Consider the following 27,457-nt stretch of genomic DNA (forward strand, 5'->3'; position numbering starts at 1 on the left):
ATGGTTTCCTTCTTTCACTGGATGTTCCTTCCCGGTGCATTGGTTCCTCTCTCTCAATCAGAGCTCTAAATATTGCAGTACCCTGAGTCCCAGTCCTGAGATTTCTTCTTTTCTCTGTCTTACTATCTCTTTAAGTGACTTTATCCAGTCCCAAAGATTCGAGTATTACCTGTATTCTGTTGGCTTTTATTTTTTCTCTCTCTTAGTGATGGAACCTTACTCAGCTCTACATGTCTCTTACTTAACCTATTCAAGAGCTCCATTTGGATATGTCATATGCACCTTAAAATCATCATAGCCAACACATAGTACTGTTTTTCCTCTGTGGCAGCGACTGCTGGCTGACTCCAATAGCCACACTTCACTTATTTGGTAATAGAATTCCCAAATTTTAACTGGGCAGATATTTTCCAAGATGAACATCAATGACATCTAGCCTCCTTTTTTTTTTTTTTTAAGATTTTATTTATTTGATACAGAGAGAGAGATCACAAGTACACAGAGAGGCAGGCAGAGAGAGAGGGGGAAGCAGGCTCCCCGCCAAGCAGAGAGCCCAATGCGGGGCTCGATCCCAGGACCCCAAGATCATGACCTGAGGCGAAGGCAAAGGCTTTAACCCACTGAGCCACCCAGGCGCCCTGACATCTAGCCTCCTTTGGGTATGGTCGCGTTACCAAGTTCTGGCTAATGGAATGTGAATGGAAGGGAGATGTACAACTTCCAGGACAAACCCTTAAATGGACAGGTAGACCTTTCATGTTTCCTTCACCGCCTCCTCTCAGGCTGGAGCACTGACCCAGTGAGTATCGTGGTGACCTTTGACAATACAGAGGACAACACCAGGTGGACAACAGCAGTTTGAGAAACACTGCTCTACGGGTCAGTGGGGCAACAAGTTAGTTTGAGTTCTGAATACCTAAAGCAAGCCTTTCAGCCCTACACTGCTTATATTTTTGAACTGTTACCTGAAAGAGAACTTAAGTCAATCTGGGTTAAGCCACTGGAGTCTGTCTCCTTATTCCAGCAAGTTAACCTGTATCCTAACTGATTGCTCCCAATCTGCTCCTTCTCATTGGTCATTTTCCTTACCATCAACTTTTCCCATCTCAGTTTCAATCATCAACCATCCAGTGGCTAAGACCCCAAAACTAGACTTAAGTCTTGTTTTCTCTCTTCCCTTCCATTCACTGTCAGGCCATCCATGTGGCCAGTTGGCTTTACCTCCAACATATATCGCAAATCTGATCTCTTCTTCTAATTCACATTGCCACAACCCTTTGCCAAAGAGATTAGCATCTCTTCTCTGGACCCCAGTGGCTTCCTAGCTTCCTACCTTCCTTCCTGATGCACCCAGTTCATCTTCCATATAGCAGCCAGAGTGAGATTTTAAAACCATAAATCAAATCATGTATCTCTCATCCTCTGTCCCAAGGGCTTTTATACTCATAATAAAACTCGAATTCCTTATTTTGGAGTTCAAGATCCTCTAAGATGTAGACATACCTCATTTCTTTTGTTTGAGAGAGAGAGAGAGAGAGAGAGAGAGAGAGCTCTTGTATAAGTGCATGAGTTGGGGGTGGGCAGAAGGAGAGGGAGAGGGAAAGGCAGACTGCATGCTGAGACTGAGCCCAAGGCTGGGCTCAATCTCATGATCCTGAGATCATGACCTGAGCCAAACTCAAGAATTGGTCGCTTAAGCGACTGAGCCACCCAAGCACCCCTCTAGACCATACTTCTGATCTCAACTTGTACAGGTCATTTGGCCTTATTCTGGTCCCTTGAAAATGCCAATTATGCTTTAGTCCCATGTCCTTCGCACTTTCTCTTGGAAAACTGCCCAGATCTTTGCATAGCTGCATCATCAAATCTCACCCCAAATATCATCTCTCTCTCTTTTTTAAAAAGACTTTATTTGAGAGAGGGAGAGTATGAGCGGGGTGGGGAGGAACAGACGGAGAGGGAGAAGCAGACTCCCTGCTGAGCAGGGAACCTGATGCAGGGCTCGATCCCAGGACCGTGGGATCATGACCGGAGCTGAAGGCAGACACTTAACCTACTGAGCCACCCAGGTGCCCCTTCAAATATCATCTCTTCAGAAAGCTCTTTCACCATTATTTTTTAACTTCACTTTAGCAGTTAGTTCCTGAAATATTAGCTTGTTAGCTTTTGTATTTGTCTTTCCCTGGTAAATACTATATAAACTTCTTGAGGACAGGGACTAAAAACAAATGGCCTTATCACCACAAGAATTCATATTTTCTGAGACCATTAAGTCTATTATGTGAAGAATTAATATTTATCCTATTAACAATTGTGATCCAAGTCCTTGCAAAGTAATAATCCCACCTTTACTCCTTATTATAACAGTGGTGTCTTTGTTTCCTTGGCATGTTTTATTATTTCTTTTCCTTCCTCCTTTCCTTCCTTTTTCTTTGTTTCTTTTTTCTTTCTTTCTCCTTCCTTCTTTCTTCTCCTTCTTCTTCTTTTTCTTTTTTTTTTTAAGATTTTGTTTATTTATTTGACAGACAGAGATCATGAGTAGGCAGAGAGACAGGCAGAGAGAGAGAGGAGGAAGCAGGCCCCCTGCTGAGCAGAGAGCCCGATGCGGGGCTCGATCCCAGGACCCCGGGATCATGACCTGAGCCAAAGGCAGAGGCTTTAACCCACTGAGCCACACAGGTGCCCCTCTTTTTTTTGTTTTTTTGTTTGTTTGTTTGTTTTAACATAGAGCCTTCTCATGAACTGAACAGCCTTCTTTTATGGCCATCCATGAAGAAGGATGACATCTCCCTTCCTCATCCCCGTAAGAAAAAATTGAGAAAATAAAAAAGCATTATTTTTAAGCATTAGGAAAAACTGTGAAATATCACTATTTAAAATAACTCTACTGCAGGAGAACACAAGATTTCACTTAATTCCCTGCCCATATATAGAAGTCAGCTAGTATAAAGAAAATTAATTTATGCTTTTGTTTAGTTTTTCATCTCTAGAACTAAAAACAAGCTTTAGCATTCTTTTTCAAAAGATTTGTTGATTTTAGAGAGAGACTGTGGGGGGGCGGGAGGGACAGAGAGAGAGAATCTTGAGCAGACTCACTGATCCCAGAGCCTGAGGTGGGGCTAGACGGGGCTTGCAGGGGGGCTGGACCTAAGCTTGATCTTACCACCCAGAGATCATGACCTGAACAGAAATCAAGAGTCAGACATTTGACCAACTGAGGCACCCAGGTGCCCCAAGGCATAGCATTCTTAATGCCAAGAGTTCTTACCCTTAGCTGCTACTGGAATTACCTATAGATGCTTAGGTCAAACCCCATACCACGATCTCTGAGGAGTGAGGCCAAAGCACCAGGTTTTTAAAGCTCTCAAAGTGCTGCCAACGTTGAGAATTATTAGTCTAATTAGTTTGCTCTTTAGCTTTTACTGCAATGGATTTATTCACCTATTAGTCAAAATGTATTTGCTTTCCAGTTTACCTTTCAAGGATTTTAAAATATTGATTGGACACTGACATTCTATTTAATGTTTTAATCTTTTTTAAAAAAGATTTTATTTATTTATTTGACAGAGAGAGAGACAGCGAGAGAGGGAACACAAACAGGGGGAGTGGGAGACGGAGAAGCAGGCTTCTCGCTGAGAAGGGAGCCTGAAGCGGGACTCGATCCCAGGATCCTGGGATCATGACCTGAGCCAAAAGTAGACACTTAACTGACTGAACCACCCAGGGGTCCCTAATGTTTTAATCTTTAATGTTTTTCTTATGCCAGACTCTGGCCTAAATATGCCATTGTCCATTCTTAGTAGAGTGAATTCTTTCCAACAGAAATTCAATGGAAGTGCCCCCCTAAATACCTAGTATCTGTACAACTTAAGGCTTTGAAAAGGGAGAGTGTGTGTGTGTGTGTGTGTGTGTGTGTGTGTGTGTGTGTTGGGATGGTGAGGGCCTTTATATACAGTATTTATTTAGGACTTAACATTTTTACAAACATTTCATTTGATGTTTACTTCAGCATTCTGTAAAGTGGTACCATATTTGATAAGTAAATGAGGAAACTAATGCTCCGAATTAAGTAGGCAGTCCAACGGTTACATAATTTGTTTTCCTTAGTATAGGCTGCTCAAAATACCATTAGTCATTTAGTTGTCAAAAACTAATATTCAGGGACGCCTGGGTGGCTCAGTTGGTTAGGCGGCTGCCTTCGGCTCAGGTCATGGTCCCAGGGTCCTGGGATCGAGTCCCGCATTGGGCTCCTCGCTCAGCAGGGAGCCTGCTTCTCCCTCTGCCTCTGCCTGCCTCTCCGTCTGCCTGTGCTCACTCTCTCTGACAAATAAATAAATAAAATCTTAAAAAAAAAAAAAACAAAAAAGGGCACCTGGGTGGCTCAGTGGGTTAAAGCCTCTGCCTTCGGCTCAGGTCATGATCCCAGGGTCCTGGGATCGAGTTCCGCATCGGGCTCTCTGCTCAAGAGGGAGCCCGCTTCCCCCTCTCTCTGCCTGCCTCTCTGCCTACTTGTGATCTCTCCCTCTGTCGAATAAAGAAATAAAATCTTAAAAAAAAAAAACAACTAATATTCACACAGTTTCACAAGAAGGGAACTAACATATTGAATGTAAAAGTAGAAATATAACCTGGGGCACCTGGGTGGCTCAGTCGATTAAGCATCTGGCTCTTGGTAATGATACTGGAGTCGTGAGATCAAGACCGCCATGAAGCTCCCTGCTAAGTCCACAATTCTGCTGGAGATTCTCTCTCTCCCTCTCCTTCTGCCCCTCCCTACTCTCTCTCAAATAAATAAATAAAATCTTTAAAAAAATAATAATAATAACCCAGCCTTCTTTTAAGCCAACTATTGAAGAGATTTGCAAAAATGTAAAATATGCCAGTCTTCTAAGTTTTCATTTTGGAAAATGGAAGTTTCATAAAAACCTTCATGTTAACATGTATTGGGTATATTGTTATTTTAAAATACTTAATGCTTTTAAATGTTCTGTTTTAATTTTGGATACAGTATATATTGATAGATAAAACAATGCATATAAACAAAAATTCTTTGGGGTCTCCAAACCAGAAAGTTTGAGAATCACTATAAGCTATATGCTATAAACTATATGCTATCTTTTAGATGTAAGAAAAGCTAAAGATCTGAATGAATTATTTACCTTAAGCCCAGCTCACATAAAGCAACTTGAACACTTCCTCCAAGGCTCAACACTATTAGCAATGCTAAATATTTTTACTGCACATGAGATAATTATTACAATTACATGACTACAGGTCATGGATCTCAGGGTCCTGGGATCAAGCCCTGAATCAGACTCTCCACTCAGCCGGGAATCTGCTTCTCCCTCTGTGCTCTGCCCCCTTCAAATAAACAAAGAAAATATTAAGAAACAACAACAAAAACAGCAAAATAGTAGACTTTTTCCATAATGCTGAATCTGCTATGTAGTACTTGTCCTTTTTGAGAAACTGTGCTCAGTTCTTCAAAATCAATAAAGGCAATGCAATTCAAATCCATTCATCATCAAAACATAGCCTGAGTGTCTGAGGTTATGAGCAGTATGGGAACCAAATATTTAAGAAGTAATAAGGCCTCTACTATTGCAGGGGTTATAAATATTTTTTTCTCATTTAAACTTCCTGGAAATAAGCACAGTGTTATAAAAGGGAACATGATTTTTTAAAAGATTTATTATTTTAGAGGGGGCAAGGCAGAGGGAGAGGGAAATAGAATCCCAAGCAGACTCCCCACCAGCACAGAGCCCAAAGCATGGCTCAGTTCCACATCCCTGAGATCATGACTTGAATGGAAATCAAGAGCTGGATACCCAACCGACTAAGCCCCCCAGGCACCCCAGGAATATTCTTTTTTTGACATGAAAGTTGCTTTATTCTTCAAACTACACATAGGTGCACCTGGATGGCTCAGTGGGTTAAGCCTCTGCCTTTGGTTCAGGTCAAGATCTCAGGGTCCCTGGATCGAGCCCTGCATCAGGCTCTCTGCTCGGCAGGGAGCCTGCTTCCCCTTCTCTCTCTGCCTACTTGTGATCTCTGTCTGTCAAATAAATAAATAAAATCTTAAAAAAAAAAAAAAAGCTACACATATTATTCTTCATCCCTATCTATTCCTGCTTCCCAAACATCTTCCACCTCCCTTTCACAAGACATCTTAATCTGGCATCTGATGGTTTAAAATGTTTTCTGTAACATAATTCTGAATAACACCCATTTTATTTGGGGGGGCTGGTTTTTTGTTTTTTTTTTTTACAGATTTTTAAAATTTATTTATTTGACAGAGAGAGAGATCACAAGCAGGCAGAGAGGCAGGCAGAGAGAGAAGGGGAAGCAGGCTCCCTCCTGAGCAGAGAGCCCGATGCAGGGCTCCATCCCAAGACCCTGAGATCATGACCTGAGCCGAAGGCAGAGGCTTAACACACTGAGCCACCCAGGCGCCCCTGAGTAACACCCATTTTAAAGTAGAAATAAATACATTCTCGAAATGTTTATTGAACTGACATAGTCTATTTGTATGAGAAAAGATATGCAAAGTTAAGTTGCCTACGGGAAAAGATCACTCTGATAACTTCAGTTTTTAAAAATGTATGCATGATAATCTCAGTTGGTGTTTATGGAACTTCTTGGTGGCAAGAAAAATCGACTCTTAAAAACAGATTTGGAACTGAGACAACTACCAGATGAAAGCAGGAAGCAAAAAAACTTAGGAGAATTGTACTTTCTGAGAGGAAAACTAATATCGCAGAACCATTTAATGACAACTTAGTCTTACAGAGGTTCAGGTATCTACTGACATTCATGACAAACTTTAGATTGAAATCATTAATTATCTCCAGAAAATTATATGTTTCACACATTTTGCTATTTTAAAGAACACTTAAGTATCACACAGACACTGACCCATGCCAGGGCAATTTTACCATTTTTACGCGGATGTGGGGATTAATGATCTTTGGTATCTGGGTGCATTCCAGGTCACAAGACAAAGAGCAGATCTTTACTTGTGTGTGTGTTCGTACAGTTACACATCTTGCTCCCTTGAAGTAACATAGGACTGCTCAAATACATAATTAATATTATTGAATATTATTCCTTCAAAGCATAGGTCTATTAACCTTGTATTCTAGGAAGAAATTTAAAAAAAAAAGATTAAGTAAAGAAATGTAATTGTGATCAGGGGCGCCTGGGTGGCTCAGTGGGTTAAGCCGCTGCCTTCGGCTCAGGTCATGATCTCAGGGTCCTGGGATCGAGTCCCGCATCGGGCTCTCTGCTCAGCAGGGAGCCTGCTTCCCTCTCTCTCTCTGCCTGCCTCTGTCTACTGTGATCTCTCTCTGTCAAATAAATAAGTAAATAAATCTTTAAAAAAAAAAAAAAAGAAATGTAATTGTGATCTAATCTCCTAGAGATTCTCAGAATCCCTACTTCTGAATATTGGCCCTACTGCTATTACATATATATTTTTCTTATAACTTAAAGTTCTCTCTGTGGAAGGTCTTCGGTTAGGGGTAAAAAGTCTTACAAAGAAACCGTTTAATAAAGGATGTAAACGTTCTACTAAGCAAAAGATTCATTTCCCCAAAAAAGCCAAACAGAAAACAATACGTTACTAATGTTTTCTATTTATTCATTAATAAAAAGTGCATAGTACAAGCCCTTTATCCCAGTCCAAGTACTCAGTAAAGTATTACAATAAACCCTGGATGGCACAGACATGATTTGTTTGGCATGATTTAAACATTGAAAAACAGCAATTCATACTTAGTACATCACATGACCACTTTCGCTTCTAACAAAGTAATCATCAGACATGGTAACAAATACATATGCTCTTCATTTAGAAATATCATGTTAAGACTAAATCTACTATTGCAACAACAAAAATTTAACCCCTTATGTGTAAACTCTTCGTTTCTCCTCAAGTTGCTGTTTTGTGTCTTAAGCTGATGAGCTGGTCAAATTTTAGCATGTTTATTTAGAGTGACAGGCTTTAATTCAGGGTGATACATTTCCAAGGTTCCTTTGAAAATAAAAGAATTCAGTCATTCTATAAACACTATCACATCACATACCACGATGACACTAAAAGTAACCATGGACTAGCTGAACCTAATTGTTACTTTAGAAAATCTCTGCAAGTTTATTTAAAATATGACTTGTTGGCCATGGGATAGTGCTTGGATAGATACATGATAAACTCTTTTACTATACACAGTTCCAATGTTAACTTTTTCCATATGGAAAGCAAGAAAACATTATTTTGCATAAGGGACATTACATGACTCTAAAACAAAATAAACTTAATGTTATTTGTGGAACATTTAAGAGCCCAAAGTGATTAAAATATGAAGCTTTATCTTTCCTTTTTCCAGATTATTAAAAAATGAATGTAGCCACAGTTCCGGTGAATGTAAGCCAAGTAATGAGTAAGAGTGTGCTCAATAAAAAGGCCACATGTAGAAGCTTTAAGAATTAAATAGAGTAATATAAATTACTAGTTAGGTTAACAGGAATACTTTATAAGCAGTAGTATGCGGTCTTTCTCAGGAATGCAGAGAAATTTTACAAGCAAAAAAACCCAAAACTAAGTATTTCTCTAGGAACTTTCGTTCCTAATTAAATAGACGGCCCATATAGAAAAGGTTAATATACTAGATGTACTGTCAATTAAGTGTATGTGACAGAAATGAAGAACCAGGAATAAGAATCTAGATTTGTAGGTCTCTAGCCAACTAACACTAGACACTCTGTTTCCTCGTCAAGGCCAACTGGCTTTAACCAAAGCCAATTCTCAATTACTTGTGAGCCACAGATTCAGTGAATGCATCAGCATCTCTGCCAGAGGTTGGCTTTCCAGCAGCTTAGAGAACAGACTGCTAGGATGTATGTACAACCTTCAAAGTCCAGGGGCCAAGGGCAGAAAAAGGAATGCTTATAGAGATTTAACTCCAACCTATGCCATCCCTGCCCTTTCCACATTGAATACTCTAACAGCTGTAAAGCTGGGAACGCTTCCAGTAGGCCACAGCAAGAGGAAGATTTAAATCTCTGGTGCTCCCTTATCTAAGATTTGACTTACCTGTGGTATGATCCCCCTCAATTAGCACAAGTAATTAAGAATAGATGATACTATGTCAAGAAGTTGAGCTCAAAGCTAAGATCCACAGAAGGAATGCAAGCAGTCAATATTGGATTATATAATGAAATGAAGCCCTTAAAAAGTTAATGGCCTAAAATGTAATCATAATAAAGGGGGAAAAAATACCCTAGGAGCATCACACAATTGTATCAGAGACTCTATTAAACAGTACAATGATATAGAGAAGTTTATTAATTCATACATGTAATTTCTCAGATCGATACAGTGAAAAGCTAGACTGATCTGGGGGGAAAATCCTTACATTGATAGCAAAATATCTTCCAGCCCCCATAAACCATCTGTAATCACTTGCTAAGGAAAAAAATTCCATAACCACATAGGTCATGCCAGACTTGTATTTATGGCATTTGTATTCATTTCTTTCAAACTGAGCAAAACAATGCAACCTTTTACTTTTTATACATTTCAAAATTTTACTTATAATGTTCCTCCCCACCCCAATCCATCTTATTACTAAAAAAGAATGAGATAAGGGGTGAGAAAAAGATCCTTGATTGCTTCTTCATTTTCCTCTTTTTCCCTTGGAGTAAACCATCAAGTATTTTCTGAAGTCAGAAGGGTAACAAAAGACTCAATTTTTTCTTCACAGAAAAAAACCAGGCTAAATAAGTAAACAGCTTTCAAATGTCAGCAACCAAATAGACCCCCAATACAGCTTTCAGAGAGTTCCATTTAACAGGGAAGTGTTAGAACAGAAAAGGTTCCTGAGAGGCACCCATTTAACAAATAAATTATAGCTTAAATTATTACTGTATAGAATATACCTGGCAAAGGCAGAAAGCATTAACTTTTTTCCTCCTTTCATGAACCTTATAAGGCTATAATGGACTGTAAATCACCCACCATATTTAAATCATGCTTATTTAAAGTTCTCCTAATATTAGACATTTTTGTGGGAATAGAAAACTTAGTAAACAACTATTTCATTTCTTCTCCTCTCTTTTTTCTAGCCACATAAGCCAGTTGTAGTGGATGACACAGATCTGTAAAATATTCCAAAGGCTGCCACAGTCCCAAGAACTAGAAAAAACTGCCACCCACAAATAAACTATTAAGGTAAATGTAAATACAGTGTGGTTCTAATTTTTTTTCATACAATCTCAGAGAACACCAAGTAACTTTATAAATACCTTATGAAAAAAAAGGAATTTTAAAAACCTATCAAAACTATTTAAAATATTTAAAGGCAGGATCTCAAATTTCCTTCAATCGGCCAGAAATCATCACAAAAAAATTATGATCACAGTTACAAATAGAATGAGTGGAATGTTTAAGTTTAGGATAACCAAAAAAGCCCATGTAAATTTTTTAATATAATCATTTACTCAAATATACTGTAAAAAGGAATGGTGATAACACAGGAAGCAAAAATAAGCTTGCGAGTGAAATTTCTAGAAGCTCATGAAAACAATACCATCCCATATTGCAGATGCAAAAGGAAAAACAGTCTAATGGGGTTAAGAGTACTCTGGTCATCTTCGTTCATTTGGTCGTGCAAGGTGTTAACTATTTTCACTTCCCATATCACAAAGTTAGTCCACAGGAGGGGCTGGTGGATCTTGTCCCTGGCATTAGAAAGACAGAAATTATGGAACCGACTTCTTGAATCCCAGTGCAACCGAACTAACACATAGTAAGAACTGAGCAGCATGACCCCCACCCTCCAATCCCTATGCACATACTTATTTGGACTTCTCATGTGCTGTTACACCAGGGAACGCTAGCTTAACACTATAATTCACCAACGTTTGTCTAATTCCTCCCTGTGGTATGGAAGAAAGGAAAACTATGTAACAGTAAAATGATTTGGATGACACTGCTCTCCCTGACAGCTCCAGAGGTGACATTTACACCGATAAAGAACGCACCATCCCTCTGGCTCAAGGTGACTGAGCACATTACAAAGTGACGTAGAGACTCTTGCTTCTCCCTACCGAAGGTCAATGAGGAAGCATGTGGCCCCTGCTGCTACTGGCAGGCATTCTGTGACCACAAAGGGAGCCCACTTTGGAGCGAAGGTGATGGCTGAAGAAAGAAAGTAGGTCTTTGATGATATTGGTTTTTTTTTTTTTTTTAAGATTTTATTTATTTATTTGACAGAGAGATCACAAGTAGGCGGGGGGGGGGGGAGCAGGCCCCCTGCTGAGCAGAGAGCCTGATGTGAGGCTCCATCTCTGGGACCCTGAGATCATGACCTGAGCGGAAGGCAGAGGCTTAACCCACTGAGCCACCCAGGCGCCCCCTCTGGTGATATTGTTAAACAATCCAAACACTATCCCTACTTCTCTGGATATCCTAATGTGTGAACCAATAGAGCCACTTGTTTAAACCAGGCAGAGCTGCTCACTGTTACTTGCAAGAGAAAGTATGTGAACTGGAAGGGAAAGTTCAGAGCTTTTAGGAATCTTCAGGGAGATACCATTTATTTATTCTGACACGTTACAGGAGGTGCTGGTGGAGGCTGGTCAATTTTCTGCTCGAAATTAGTATGTTTTCTTGCTTACTCCTAGGGCAATGGACCTACTAGCCAAGAACTGCGGACCTATGATGAAATCAGGTTTAGGGGCTGTCATCTTAAATTTGTCCCTTTCGATGGCTTCTAGGCCAGCTTATTAAGTTGGATTTCTTTAGCTGCAAATGTTGAGGAAGTTGCTCTCTGATATGAAAGTAATAAAACTATACCTAAAAAGTAAGAAAAAACACCGAGGAGAAAGCATCTTACCAGGATAACATATAAGCTGTTTTATGGATACCTTCTTCTCCAAGAGAAACAAAGAAAAAAAAATTTAAGGCTTTTTATATAGAGCTAATGATGCCTTCTTTCTTAAAGTCAGGATGGCTATGTATCTAAATGTTCCTTTCCTAAACAGACCAAAGCACTGACCAATTATCATTCCACATTTGCTTTCTCCCACGTAAGGAGTTAGTTTAACTCAACTTCTAATATTAGCAATACAAGATTGTGGAAAAAAAAAATTATTTTAGGAATTCCACGTGGTGAAGGTTGGAGAATGGAATCAGTGGGATAATTTGGTGTTCAACAAGTGAATTCACCATGTAAATATCTTTAAAGAAGTAATATCCAAGACAAATAGAAAAGAAAAAATATAAATACCCATTCTCCAAACGATTAAAAGGAATCCTTCCATGAAGTTTCTGTTAAAGACAGCACCAAAAACTCCCTGTTGGGTCACTTTATTTATCATGTTTTTTCATTTTTAGAAGGTTCTAAAAATGGTAGTTATCAGGACTATCAAGATTTACTAACATGAATGATCCTACCTCTCCTTCATCAGTTCAGTTGACCTATTATGCAGAAATGGAAGAGTTTAAGAGAAATTGGATGGGAAAACAAGAGGAAAAATGGATTTCACCAGACAGGCTCAGGACCTCTATTGTATTTAATAGCTAAGAAAGAAGGGGAGAAAATGAAGTAGAGGGAAAAACATTTGAACTGTAGCTAGTGAGAGAATTTAGGAAGCTGAAGGGACCAACTGTGAGGAACTGGGGAGTAGAAGACTGAGAAATACTGCTGTGGATTATTATAAACTGGATTTCTTTTTTAATATTAAGAAAGACTGGAATGTGAGTGAAGATTGGAATGTGTTTTAAAATTCTCTTTGGGCTACTGGTCTGTGCTTTTCTATGTAACTCCTTGAAGACTAAGCTATTTGGGGTTGCAAGATTCATAAGGACTCCACGGCAAGAACTTATTCCGTGAGTTAAATCTTCCTTTTGCTGATGCTGGTATTTCACTCAGAACAAACTCCTCCCATTTCCAGGCCATACCCTTTCCCTATCCAAATGAATTTCTAATCCACAACACTTACATTATGAGGACTGGTTGGCTTGCCCGTTAGGTTGGATCCTCTTAGATTAGGAGGTCTCAGTAGAAACAAGATCACTGCAATAACCATCCAGGCCATCAAGATCATGGTAATACTGATGCCATTATCACCAGAGGGTCCTGGTACTAAAGAAAAACAAAAAATATATTTGCAAAAAAAACTGTAGCATGGTTATAACATTGTTAGATAATATAAAAAGAAATTCTAATGTTTAAATGCCAATTTCAAAAATTGTATCAACATTAAAAATTGTATAAATAATTTTAAGAAGTGCAATTATGAAATACATCTTCAATTTCCCTTTCCTCTTGTGAGAAAATCTAAATGGTTAATGATATAAAACAGTCATAGGACAAAACCTATATTACACAAGGATTTTAATAGTCTAGTGGTTCTTAATATTTTGGTGTGATAGAATTCTTTGAGTGTTTAGAAAAATTACAGATTCTTTCTACTCTAAGAACTCATGTATACACACTCAATTTTGCATATAATTTGGGAAGGTTCATGAACGCACAAAACCACCAATCCCTAGATACACCGAGACCTACAAAACCCAAATTAAGACCACCTGATGTACAGTAAAAACAGCCTACTTCAGGACAGGAAAATTCTGCATTTTAATTATAGAAGTAGCATGAAAAAATAACAGAGTATAAGGAAAAGGGATCATCTGGGTTGTATAATATATCAATGAATTTCATGATATTCTCAAAGAAAGAGTAATTTGGCCTTCTTTTTTTGCAAAAAGAAGTTGGATTCAGATCTAGATATTCTAAAGTTTATGCATTTATCTAAAGAAAATGTCAGGGCTGTGTGTGTTGGTCTCTCCCAGCTGCCTGAGGCAGCCATATCTTATTTAATCCATTATAACAAGTACCTAGCCTAATGCTTGGCCCACAGTATGAGCTTAACATATTTCTGATAAATAAAACAAACTTATCATTGAGGTACATTAGAGAACTCAGTTGTCAAAAATGAAAATTAAAGATTAGATTTCTAAAGGAAAACAGTTTATCTACATGGTTACTAAAATAGTTCATCAGGACTGTAACTCTTTAGTTTAGTCTCCCCACCCGGAGAAAAAGTAAAAGAAATCCATACAAGAAGTTGAAACTAAGCTGATGCACCAAACTGGGGTACATGGGCCCAGGTCTCACTCCCAAGCAAGGGAAGGGATGGGTGGACTTACTGAGGCCAAAGGTTAATGACCAAAGGGAACAACAGCCAAGCAAATTGCTGGGCTGGCCCAAGAGCAAGCTGGAGAGGAATGTGGCCTCTTGTCCAAGCCCCCATCACTTCCCCAGAACAGAAAACACAGGACTCCAGGTCACCAAAACTGTGTTACCACACAATGCATCAGTATTTTTTTCCTCTGTATCATACCCATTCCTTCTTTGTTCTCTGCAACTATATTAAACATGCCTCCCTCGTAACTAAGACAATTTCTCCACTTGGCTTTGGATCACATCTCTCTTGCAGAGATCTTATCCATTATCCACTCTCTTAGGTGTTCAACACCCCTCCCCATTGCAGCCATCCTGTAAATCACTTAAACACAATCAACTTTCCCTGCTTGGGGGAAAAAAATCCCTCCCTCAAACCCTTTCCTTGCCCAGCTATCAAAGCTAACAGCTTAAGAAATTAGTACATTTCACTACCTCCCATTCACCCTTTAGGTGGGTACCCACCTCCATCCTGCAAACAGCTCTTCAAAAGGTCGCCTATACATCTCCATGCTGCTAAGGCCCCTGGATAATTATAGAGCTCATTTTCCATGACCATTCTCTCCTTTTTTTCTTCTTCTTCTTCCTTTGTCTTGCCTTACTACTGCCTAGTTTTCTTTCTTACACTTACAACTCCATATATGCTTGTTCTCCTCTTCCTGGCTTTTATTTACTTATTTTTATCATTTTTTTAAGATTTTATTTATTTGAGAGAGAGAGAGAGAGAGAGAGAGTACAAGTAGGGGGAGCAGCAGGCAGAGGGAGAGGGAGATGCAGACTCCCCGCTGAGCAGGGAGCCTGATGTGGGGCTCATCCCAGGACCCTGAGATCATGACCTTTCACGACTGGAGATACTAGGTATCTGAACTGACTTGGACTTGCTGAAATATTCAGAAACAGAGATGAATGGAGTCACTGAGGGCTTTCTGTGATTATTTGCAGTCCCTTATGACAAGACACTTCATAAAGTCTCAAAACGGGTATGCTACTCAAATTCCCTCAGACTACATAAAGTGAATACAAACAACTATAAGGAACAGCTTTTAAAAAAAAAACCTTTTTTTAAAGTTTTAGTTTTATTTAAGTAACGTCCACATCCAACATGGGGCTTGAACTCACTATCCTGAGAAAGAGTCACATGCTCTTCTGACTGAGCAGGCCAGGAGCCCTAAGGAGCAGCTATTTTAAAGTCAGTAAAGAGAGGTGAACAGGCTCTGGCCATTGTGTGTGTGTGTTTTTGTTTGTCTGTTTTTTGTTTTGTTTTTAAGATTTTTATTTATCTATTTGACAGAGATCACAAGTAGGTGGGGGGGGGGGAGAAGGCTCCCCGCCAAACAGAGAGCCCGACGCGGGGCTCGATCCCAGGACCCCAGGACCATGACCCGAGCCGAAGGAAGAGGCCCCAACCCACTGAGCCACCCAGGCACCCTTTGTCTGTTTTTTTAAGTGAGTTTTCTTTTTTGAACTTATTTATTTATTTGACAGAGAGAGAGAGATCACAAGTAGGCAGAGAGGCAGGCAGTGGGGGGGGGGGGGAGCAGGTTCCCCGCTGAGCAGAGAGCCCGATGCAGGGCTTGATCCCAGGACCCTGATCTCACGACCTGAGCCCAAGGCAGAGGCTTAACCCACTAAGCCAGCCAGGCGCCCCACCACTGTGGTTTTTATTGTGATAACTTTTCGGCACTTACAAGTATCAGGGGCACAATCACATGGGAGTTATAAAATCTGTTCCCTTACTGTCTAGAAACTTTGTCTTAAGAGAGTAAATGCTTTTTACTCTATGATCTGGAAAGACGTCAAATCAAAAATATAAAAGGACTCTACATGAAAGTACAGCATTCTATTTTGCTTAAAGTTTAAGTCTTTAGTTACAAGCAAATGTATTACACTAGCTTACAAATGGAATATTCACAATAAAGCCATTAACTTAGCTGGATACCAGGAAGATGAAAGAGTAGAGAGGGAGGCTCTAAGAGCTCGTAGATCCCAAAGGATTATTTCTATAAATTGAAATAGGTTTCCAGTGGAATAGTAGAAACAGAACAACAGTGAATGTGGCACAGTAGCACCAGGAGGTTTTCACTCCACAATTTTGGGGTTGTAGAGAATAATTACATTATCTCCAGCACAGCTACTTGTTTTCAAGTTGATTTACTCCAGAATCACGTTAGTGATAGAGCCGGTTTCCATATAACGCTTTATCCGAAAGGCAGTCTTTTGGAAGAGCGAGCAGACTTGCTCTGTACTGCTCTAGGCAGCAAAACTATGGGTGAACACCACAGTGAAATGGAGGTTACCTCAATATAAAGAATCATGCGGCAACTGAATCTGCTAACACAGTGCAGCTAAATTCCGCTACCACACAAAGTCATGAACTCCATATTCAATTAAATCATCTCAAGTACATGCAACATGATACCACGGCAGGCACAATGGGTACTGTGATCTAATAAGAAATACAGATTTGGTTTTCATTCCAGTTCCTGGCAAAGAAATCCTAAAACCCTTGGAATTTCCTGAGAGACAGGAGAGAAATGTCATTTGTTGTTACTAATAATAAACTTGAGTCTATGCTAATGAGGTGACCTTGATGGGCCTCTGGAGAGCTTCAGGATGGGGTCTGGTTGCCAGAGTTGGACCATATAATTAGAGAGCTGGAACTAACCTCCAGAGAGGAGAGGGGCTGGAGATTGAGTTAATCACCAATGACCAATGATTTAGTCACTCACATCTACAGAATGGAATCTCCATAAAAACTCTAAACAATGGGGTTCAGAGAGCTTCCAAATTGGTGAATACTTATGAGTGCTGGGAAAGTGGCACACCTAGAGAAAACAGGGAAACTCTGCACCCCTCCACCACATAACTTGCCCTGTGCAACCCTTCTGTCTGACTGTTCTTGAGTTGTACCCTTTATGACACACTCGTAATGCAAGTAAACCGTTTTCCTGAGTTCTGTGAGCTATTCTAGCAAATTACTGAAATTGAGAAGGGACTGTGGGGACTCTTAATTAATATATATTTTATGAAAACAGCAAAAACTCACTGGAGAAAATTTAGAATACAAAGAAAAGTAATTCTATCGCCCACAGGAAACAACTGCATAAACCATTTAAAAATATGGCTTTCAGGCAGGATTTCCACCAAATGCTGAAGGAAGCAGTGGAGAAAAACTGGCCAATATAACTAAATTGATACTTAAGCTCTAAAGTTTTGTCTTTATATGTAGATTAAGAAAATGAAATCTCACTCAAAGAAATAAAGAGTTTATTTGGGTTAAGGGGGGGCTGGCTCGAGCATGGTAAATACCACAAATGTAATACATACTTGTTTTTCCATAAGGAGTTCAATAAGATTATTTTCAACTAGAAGAACAGGTTTTAACTTAACCTGCTAGGGGAAAATTTTGAGCTGCTTGTCAGAGGGCATAGTGTAGATTAATGAATGCTACTGAAAAAATACCACAAAGAAATCAAGACTGGAGGAACCACTACCTAGTATCCTAACAATCTAACACGAAGTCCGCACATGACCATTACCTACTTGTTCAGAGGCTGCACCAGTGGACAATGATCTGACAAGATTTCTACTTTGGGCGAAGCACTGTACTAGCTCCTATTTCTCTAAGTTGTTGTACTTACAGAATTTAATGGGCTATCCGGTTTACACAGCAGTAACAATAATTAATAATGCAATTAAAGTCCTTCTATAATAGCACTTACAGTATTTAGTGTCAGATACAAAATAAAGTGGAGCTCAGCTTCAAGGATAGTAAGGATAAGCAACTAGCCTATTAATAAATGCAATTTGGTAATATGCCAAAAGCCTTAAAATGTACATAAAATGTAGCAGGGGGAGTTAAAGTGTTGGGATTTAGAATGGGATCACACTTTAGTTGTTATCAACTTAAAACAGACTCTTCTAAGTTGTTTTATGTAAGCATCATGGTAACCACAAAACAAAAACCTACAGTAAATACACAGAAGATAAGGAGAAAGAAATATAAGCATAACACTAAAGAAAGTCCTCAAACCACAAAGGAAGAAAGCAAGAGAAGAAAAGAACAGAAAGGAACTACAAAAACAGCCAGAAAACAATGAACACAATGGCAACAAGTATATATGCCCATCACTAATTATTTTAACTGTAAGCAAACTAAATTCTCCAATCAAAAGACACAGAATGGTGGGGTGCCTGACTGGCTCCGTCAGCATGTGACTTTTGATCTCAGGGTCATGAATTCGAGCCCCATGTTGGGTGCAGAGCTTACTTGGAGGAATAAAAAAAAGCACAGAGTGGCTGAATGGATCAAAAAAACAAGACCTGTCTATATGCTGCCTGTAAGAGACTCACTTCAAATGTAATGGCATACACAGACTGAAAGTGAAGGCACAGAAAAAGATATTCCATGCAAACAGAAACCAAAAGAAAGCTGGAGTAGCTATACTCATATCAGATAAAATCAATTTTAATACAAAGACTGTAAGAGACAAATAAGGGCATTACATAATGAAGGGGTAAATCTACTAGGAGGATGTGACATTTGCAAATATTTATAGGAACACCTAATATATAAAGCAAATATTAACAGACGTAAATGGAGAAACAGATAGCAATACAGTAATAGTAGGAGACTTTAATACCTCACTTACATCAGTGGACAGATCACCTAGACAGGAAATCAATATGGAAACATCAGCCTTAAATGACACACCAGACTAGATGGACTTAACTGTATATACAGAACATTCCAGCCAAAAGCAACAAAATACACATTCTTCCCAAGTGTACACCGAACATTCTCTAGAACAAATCAGATGTTGACCACAAGACAAGTCTTACTAAATTTAAGAGGACTGAAATCATATTAATCATCTTTTCCGACCACAGCAACATAAAACTAGAAGTCAGTTATACAAAGAAAGCTGGAAAATTCACAAATATGTAGAGATTCAACACACTTATGAACAGCCAGTAGATTAAAGAAAAACAAAAGTTTTTAAAGACAGTATTCACCCACTTTTATTTTATCTATTTATTATTTTTTAAAGTAGGCTCCACACCCAACATGGGGTTTGAACTCAGGACCCTGAGATCAAAAGTTACATGCTCTACCAACTGAACCAGCTAGGTGCCCCAGAAAAATTTTTTAGAGAATCCCAAAATATCCCAAAGCAAACAAATATGGAAATATAACACCCAAATTTAGGGTATGTTGCAAAAGCAGTTCTAAGTGGGAAGTTCAGAGTGATAAATATCTACCTCAAGAAATAAGAAAAGTCTCAGTCTAATTTTACACCCCAAAAGCTAGAGAAAAAAAAAAAAGAACAAATAAAGCCCAGAGTCAGTAGATATAAGGAAATACCAAAGACTAGAGTAGAAATAAATGATACAGAAATTAAAAAGGTAACAGAAAAGATCAATACTGAGTCTCTGAAAAGATAAACAAAACTGACAAACCTTTAGTCAGACTAACCAGAAAAAAGAGGGACAGGACTCAGCTAAAATCAGAAATGAAAGAGGAGATGTTACAACTGACAGTACAGAAATATAAAAGGATGATAACAGACTAGTATGAATCATCATATACCATATTCTTGGTATATAATCATATACCAAGAAATGAATAAATTCCTAAAAACATGCAGCTATCATAAAACAGAAAATCTGAACAGACTGACAACTAGTAAGAAGAATCAGTAATGAAGAACCTCCCAACAAACCAAAGTCCAGGACCTGATGGCTTCACTGATGAGTTCTACCAAACATTTTTTTTTTAAAGATTTTATTTATTTATTTGGCAGAGAGAGCCAGAGAGCACAAGCAGGCAGAGCAGCAGAGGGAAAGGGAGAAGCAGGTTCCTCACCGAGCAGGGAGCCTGATGCAGGGCTCGATCCCAGGACCCTGGGATCACGACCTGAGCCAAAGGCAGACGCTTTACCAACTGAGCCACCCAGGCACCCCAAACTAAAAGACTTCTGCACAGCAAAGAAAACAATCAACAAAATAAAAAGGTAACCTACTGAATACAAGAAAATATTTGCTCTTTAAAAAAAGTTGGGGGTGCCTGGGTGGTACAGTCAGTTAAGCATTCAGCGCAGGTTGTGATCTCAGGGTCATGAGATCGAGCCATGCGTCGGGTTCCACGCTCAGCAGAGTCTGCTTTGGACCCTCTCTCTCCCTTTCTCTCTGCTCCTTCCCACTGAGCTCATGCTCAATGTCTAAAATAAATCTTTTTTTAAAAAATATTTTATTTATTTATTTGACAGAGAGAGAGAGAGATCACAAGTAGGCAGAGAGGCAGGCAGAGAGAGAGGAGGAAGCAGGCTCCCTGCCGAACAGAGAGCCCAATGCAGGGCTCGATCCCAGGACCCTGAGACCATGACCTGAGCCGAAGGCAGAGGCTTAACCCACTGAGCCACCCAGGCGCCCCGAAAATAAATCTTAAAAAAAAAAAAAAAGAAAATATTTGCAAATCATATAAATATTCAAATATTTGAATATGTTTTGTGTTAATATTTTGTGTTAATATTCAAAATATATAAAGAACCTATATAACTCAATAGCAAAAAACAATCTGATTAAAAAATCATCAGAAGACTTGAATAGGCATTTTCCCAAAGAAGACACAGATGGCCAACAGATCAAAATCACTAATCATTAGGAAATGCAAACAAAAGCATAATGAGATATCATCTCATACCTGTTAGAAAGTCTATCACCCAAAAGACAGGAAATAAGTGTTGGTGAAGCTATAGAAAAAAAGAGCCCTTGTGCACTGTGGGTAGGAAGGTAAACTGGTGCAGCCATTATGAAAGACAGTATGTAGTTTTCTCAAAAAATTTAAACAAGAATTACCATTTATATGATCCAGCAATTCTACTTCTTGGTTTTTTACAAAGAAAATGAAAACATTAATTAAAAAAGATATATGGGGGCGCTTGGGTGGCTCAGTGGGTTAAGCCTCTGCCTTCGGCTTGGGTCATAATCTCAGGGTTCTGGGATCGAGCCCCACATCGGGCTCTCTGCTCAGTGGGGAGCCCGCTTCCCCCTCTCTCTCTGCCTGACTCTCTGCCTACTTGTGATCTCTCTCTCTGTCAAATAAATAAATAAAAATCTTAAAAAAAAAAAAAGATATATGCACGCCCATGTTCAATGCAGCACTATTTACAATAGCTATGAGCTGGAAACAATCAAGTGTCCATCAAGGAATGAATGGATAAAGAACTTGCAGTGTACATATACAAGAGAATATTTTTCAGCCACAAAAACAATGAAATTTTGACATTGTGACAACATGGATGGATGTGAAATAAGCAAGACAGAGAAAGACAAATGCCTTTTTATCTCACTTATATGTGGAATCTAACAAAACAAAACAAGCTCATAGACACAAAGAAACTACTGGTGGTCGCCAGAGGGAGGTGAAGGGTGGGAGAAAGTGAAGTAGAAGAAGGTAAAAAAACAACTTAAAAATGTGCATATAAAGAATGCTTGTTCAACTATTATTTGTAATAGCAAAAAATATACCAGCAGCCTAAGATTTCAACGAAAGGAAATAATTTAAACACTGGTATATCCCAGGGCGCTTGGGTGGCTAAGTCAGTTAAGCATCCAACTCTTGATTTTGGCTCAGGTCATGAGGTCACGGTCATGAGCTCAAGGCCCAAGCCTGGTTCCACACTCAGTAGGGAGTCTGCTTGAGATTTTCTAGCCCTCTCCCCTGACCCCTCCCCCGCTTGCATGCACAAGCTCGTGTTCTAAAATAAATAAAAAAATTTTTTAAAAAAACAAACAGAGGCGCCTGGGTGGCTCAGTGGGTTAAAGCCTCTGACTTCGGCTCAGGTCATGATCCCGGGGTCCTGGGATCGAGGCCCAAATCAGGCTCTCTGCTCAGCAGGGAGCCTGCTTCCCCCTCTCTCTCTGCCCGCCTCTCTGCCTACTTGTGATCTCTGCCTGTCAAATAAATAAATAAAATCTTTAAACAAACAAACATACAAACACTGGTGTATCCCCATAAAGTATTATTTATTTAGTCAGTTACTATTTTTTAAGATAAATATATACTGATATGTTTATAATACAGTAGTGAAAAACAACACATACAAAGTGATTCCATTTTCCTAAGTTATTTAAAATTAATTGTACCAGGTTTCAGCCTCCCGTTAATGTCACATTTCTGTTCTTAGTCAAATTATTATGGCCTAAGACAGAACTAGCTTAAATGTTAGTTATTAGTTCCTCTCAAGTCATTTGTGTCCTGAAAAAAAAAGATGTCTCACCTAATAGCCAGTCTAGGGGCACCTGGGTGGCTCAGTCGGTTGCGCCTTCAACTTTGGATTTTAGCTCCCATGGGTTGTGAGATCGAGCCTCAAGTTGGCTCCATGCTCAGTGGGGAATTTTCCTTTCCTTTCCTTTCCTTTCTCTCTCCCTCTGCCCCTCCCCTTCTCTCTCTAAAATAAATCTTAAAAAAAAAGAAAAAAAAAAGTCACCAAGTCTCTCAGCTATATTCATAATGCAGGATCCATTTTCCTGCTCTCATTCTCACTTTGTATATCAACACTGCCATAAAGCCACATTGAGAAACCTCCCAACCGCCTATGCTCTCTTGAAAATGCCAATGTCAGAACCAAAAGGCCCCAAGTTTCCAAACCATAGGAAAGAATGGCTTCCTTCCTTCGTTCAGAAGTTCCCAAAGCTGCCAACAGATGCAAAGAGATTATAGAGAAAGGGTGAGGGGTTCGTGCTAGCGGCCTTGATGGTCTGGTAGGACCAGCCAAAAGTGCGCTGTTACACGTATGTTTGCCAAGAAAAAGGTCTGAAAGATTTTGCACCAAGTTGTCAATAATGGTTATCTTTTTTTAGTGTTCTGGAAGTCTTTTCTTATCTATGATTTAAAAATTTTCTTTAATGACCAGAGTTTGTTTTCAAGGCAAAAAAAATTTTTAATTAAAAAATGAAATATTTAAGTAGGAAATACATTACTGAGAACCATTTCCTTAAACAGTAAACTGTAAGAAAAATTTCTGACAAATATTCACAGTTCTCTGTCCTCTAATTCTGCCCCCAATGCTAAGGTTCCTCCTGTCCCATCATTACTTACATTCCTGAAGACATTCCGTGTCTGTGCAGTAGGACTGGGACTGCCTCAACTACAATGAATAAGAAGAAAGGAAAGTTAGCCATCGGACTTAACCAAAAAGGGATAATCTTTATTAGAAAAGTCATGTTTTATTTTTTAATGAATGCTACCATACTAGATATACTGTACCTGCAGAATCAAATACTAACATAGACCACACTAAAGAGTAGTCCAGCTTTGGGGGACTTTTTTCTACTAAAAATAATTTTCAAATATACTGTGATCTAGTGCAGTTCACTTATCTAAATTAAGGAATTTTTTAAAAAAGCACCTGTGACAGAGACTCCTACTGCACGTTAATAAACTTCCCAAAGGAAAAGCTGTAAACTGTAGAGGAAGATGACTAGAAAGAGAGTAAACTCTGTTAATGAGATTTTTTTCTTACTGAAAATTAGAAGCATATCGAGAAAAAACAGATTCTATTTGTAGAAAATATGTCTTTGAAAGGGAGCAATCTATTTTTCTCCCTTTTTGCTTGTATTTGCATAAGCAGTGGCTGGATAAATTAAGAAACTAATAAAAATGGATACCACAGGGGTTGAGAGGGGATGGAGGAGTAGACTCTGACAGAGACGAAAGCTGAAGCTTCCAATGTCTCTTTTTCCACAATTTAATTTGGGAACCATGTGCTTATCAATTTTCAAAAGAAAATGTAAGAGAAAAACGATCATAGACATACATCATCCTTTTATGTTCACTCTATGCTGAGACATCTTAGGATGTTTAGAAACGATAATAGGATAAACCTTAAAATAGAGATGACTATATAGTAAAGAGAACGAGGAGCATGGGACTTTTCAAATCAGCCTTGTTACTTTGTAATAATACCCTTTCTGCATTACAGCAATAACTCAAGACTTACAGTTGCTGGGGGAAAAGCAACAACAGAGTCGTTGTGCTTAGCTGGTTAAGTATGAGCTCTGCAGAAAGGCCTGGTCTTTAAATCTGGATCTGCAACTTTCTAGAGTATCAAGGTCTTGGGAAAGGTCTTTAAGACTTCTAAGCTTGAGTTTCCTCACCTGGTAAATCAAGTATACTGTTACCTATATTTGAGTACTAGTGAGAATTAAAACAGATAATACATGTGAAATGTAGTAACAACCCAAGGAATGTTAGTGATTATTACTACTGTGCGACACCAATTACAACCTCATCTAAGCAATTACTGCAATTAACTACACAAATCATTTTGTAATTTGTTCTCTAAGAGGACCGGACTTGCTTTGGTGTGTACCTCTAAAAGTCGTCCTACTTGAACTAAAATGGGAAAACAGATCATAATGTAAAAATATGCTATATATCCTAACCCTAAATGTGAAAGGAATTAATCAAAAAACTCTTCAAAAATTATACATTCTATGGCCGTTATCAAAAAGACAAAAAACAAGTGTTGATGAGGGCATGGAGAGAAGGGAGCCTTTGTGCAATGCTGGTGGGAATGTAATTTGGTGCAAGCCACTATGGAAAACAGTATGGAAGTTCCTCAAAAAATTAAAAATAGAATCACCATATGATTCAGCAATTCCACTTCTGGGTATTTATCTAAAGAAAAAGAAAGTTCTAGTTTGAAAATATATGCACCCCCCACTTCACTGCAGCATTACTTACAATAGCCAAGACATAGAAGCAAGCTAAATGTCCACCAGTGTACAAATGGGTAAGGAAAACGCGGCAAACATACACAATGGGATGTTACTCTGCCATTTGCAACAACAAGGATGGACTGGGAAGACATTAGGCTAAGTGAAGGAAGTCACAAAGAAAAACATAAATACTATATGATCTCATTTATTGCGGAATATAAAAACAAAAAGCAAACAGAGTTTATGGATATAGAGACCAGATTATTATTTTGCCCAGATCCATCACAGGAATCACTGTGTGTGGCAGCCCTGGCCTGATGAAATGTTATTTCTTTTTTTTTTTTTTTAAGATTTTATTTATTTATTTGACAGACAGAGAACACAAGTAAGCAGAGAGGCAGGCAGAGAGAGAGGAGGAAGCAGGCTCCCTGCTGAGCAGAGAGCCTGATGCGGGGCTCGATCCCAGAACGCTGAGATCATGACCTGAGCCGAAGGCAGAGGCTTTAACCCACTGAGCCACCCAGGCGCCCCTGAAATGTATTTCTCAAGTAATAAGCCTGAATGTGATTCCCTGATCCACGGGCTGCAGACTCCACGGTGTGTTAGCAGGCATGAAAACAACATTCACCTTGTTGGAGATCATCATCACAGCTCTTGAGTAACCAGGTGCGTTGTCCAGGAGCAGTAATAATTTGAAAGGAATCTCTTTTTTTCTGAGCAATAAGTCTCAGCGGGTTTAAAATATTCAGTAAACCATGTTGTAAACAGATATGCTGTCATGCAGGCTTTGTTGTTCCATTTACAGAGCACAGCAGAACAGAATCAGAATAATTCTTAAGAACCCTAGAATTTGGCGAACAGTAAGCACTTGACTTCAACTTGAAGTTACCACCTACATTAGCCTCTAATAAGACAGTCAACTTGTCCTCTAAAGCCAAGTATTGACATCTCCTCTCTGGCTAAGAAAGTACTAAATGGTGTCTTCTTCCAATAGAAGCTGTTTCATCTTCATTGAAAATCTAGTGTTAGGGACGTGTGGGTGGCTCAGTCATTAAGCGTCCACCTTCGGCTCAGGTCATGATCAGGTCATGATCCGAGGGTCCTGGGATGGAGTCCCGCATTGGGCTCCCTGCTCAGTGGGAAGCCTGCTTCTCTCTCTCTCACTTTCCCTGCTTGTGTTCCTTCTGGTACTGTGTCTTCTATCAAATAAATAAATAAATAAATAAAATCTTTTTAAAAAGGAAAAAAGAAAATCTAGTGTTTGGTATGGTTACCTTCATGACTATCAGCTAGATCTTCTGGGTAACTTGCTGCAGCTTCAACAGCACCACTAGGGGCTTTACCTTGCACTTTTTGTTATGGAGATGACTTCTTTCCTTAAAACTCATGAATAACCTCTGTTAGCTTCAAACTTTTTCTTCTGCAGCTTCTTTACCTCTCTCAGACTTCATGGAATTGAAGAGATTTAGGCTCTTGCTCTAGATTGGGCTTTGGCTTAAGGGGAGATGGTGGCTGGTTGTTCTTCTATCCAGACCACTCAAACTTTACCATTATCAGCAATAAGGCTGTTTTGCTTTCTAATCATTCTAATCATTCATGTGTTTGCTGGAACAGAACTTTTAATTTTCCTTCAAGAACTTTTCTTTTGGGGCACCTGGGTGGCTCAATGGGTTAAAGCCTCTGCCTTCAGCTCAGGTCATGATCCCAGGATCCTGGGTTCAAGCCCCACATCGGGCTCTCTGCTCAGCAGGGAGCCTGTTTCCCCCTCTTTCTCTATGCCTGCCTCTCTGCCTACTTGTGATCTCTGTCAAATAAATAAATAAAATCTTAAAAAAAAAAAAAAAAACAGAACTTTTCTTTTGCATTCACAGCTTGGCTAACTGGCACAAGAGGCCTAGCTTTCAGTCCATCTCAGGTTTTGACATGCCTTTCTCACTAAGTTTAATCATTTCTAGTTTTTAAATTAAAGTATGAGATGTGGGACTCTTCCTTTCACTTGAACACTTAGAGGTCATCATAGGGTTATTCACTGACCCAATTTCAACACTGCAGTGTCTCAGGGAATAACAAGGACAGAGGAGAGGGAGAGAGATGGGGGTGGGGGGATAGCCAGTTGGTGGAGCAGTCACGACACACAACATTTATGGATTAAGTCTGCCATCTTATATGGGTGCAGTTCATGGTGCCCCCAAATCACTTATAATAGTAACATCAAAGACTACTGATCACAGATCACCAACATAAACATAATAATGATAAGGTTTGAAATATTACAAGAATTACCCAAATGTGACAGAGAGACACGAAGTGAGCAAATGTAGATAGAAAAATGGTACTGATAAGACTTGGCTCAATGCAGGGTTGCTACAAACCTTCAGTCTGTAAAAAAATGCAGTATGTGAAAAGTGCAATGAAGTACAATTAAAATTAGGTACACCTGTAGTTTAACTGAAACATAGCCACACTCATTTGTCTACAGATGCTTT

General features: G+C 39.2%; 1 protein-coding gene across 1 annotated transcript in view; it reads right to left on the bottom strand.

Annotated features, from left to right (window-relative positions):
* Positions 1-7,614: 7,614 nt before the first annotated feature.
* The window catches only part of SMIM14 (small integral membrane protein 14), a 72,503-nt gene continuing 52,660 nt past the window's right edge, over positions 7,615-27,457 (bottom strand). The window contains exons 3-5 of the mRNA XM_080796906.1: positions 23,350-23,398; positions 13,003-13,145; positions 7,615-10,737 (exon numbers count right to left, since the gene is read on the bottom strand). Coding sequence (XP_080653032.1) covers positions 10,705-10,737; positions 13,003-13,145; positions 23,350-23,398 — 225 coding nt within the window. The 3' untranslated portion in view covers positions 7,615-10,704. The remainder of the gene's footprint in view (positions 10,738-13,002; positions 13,146-23,349; positions 23,399-27,457) is intronic.

The sequence above is a fragment of the Martes martes genome (genome assembly GCF_963455335.1).
Source record: "Martes martes genome assembly, chromosome: 2".
In the NCBI taxonomy this organism is placed as follows: domain Eukaryota; kingdom Metazoa; phylum Chordata; class Mammalia; order Carnivora; family Mustelidae; genus Martes; species Martes martes.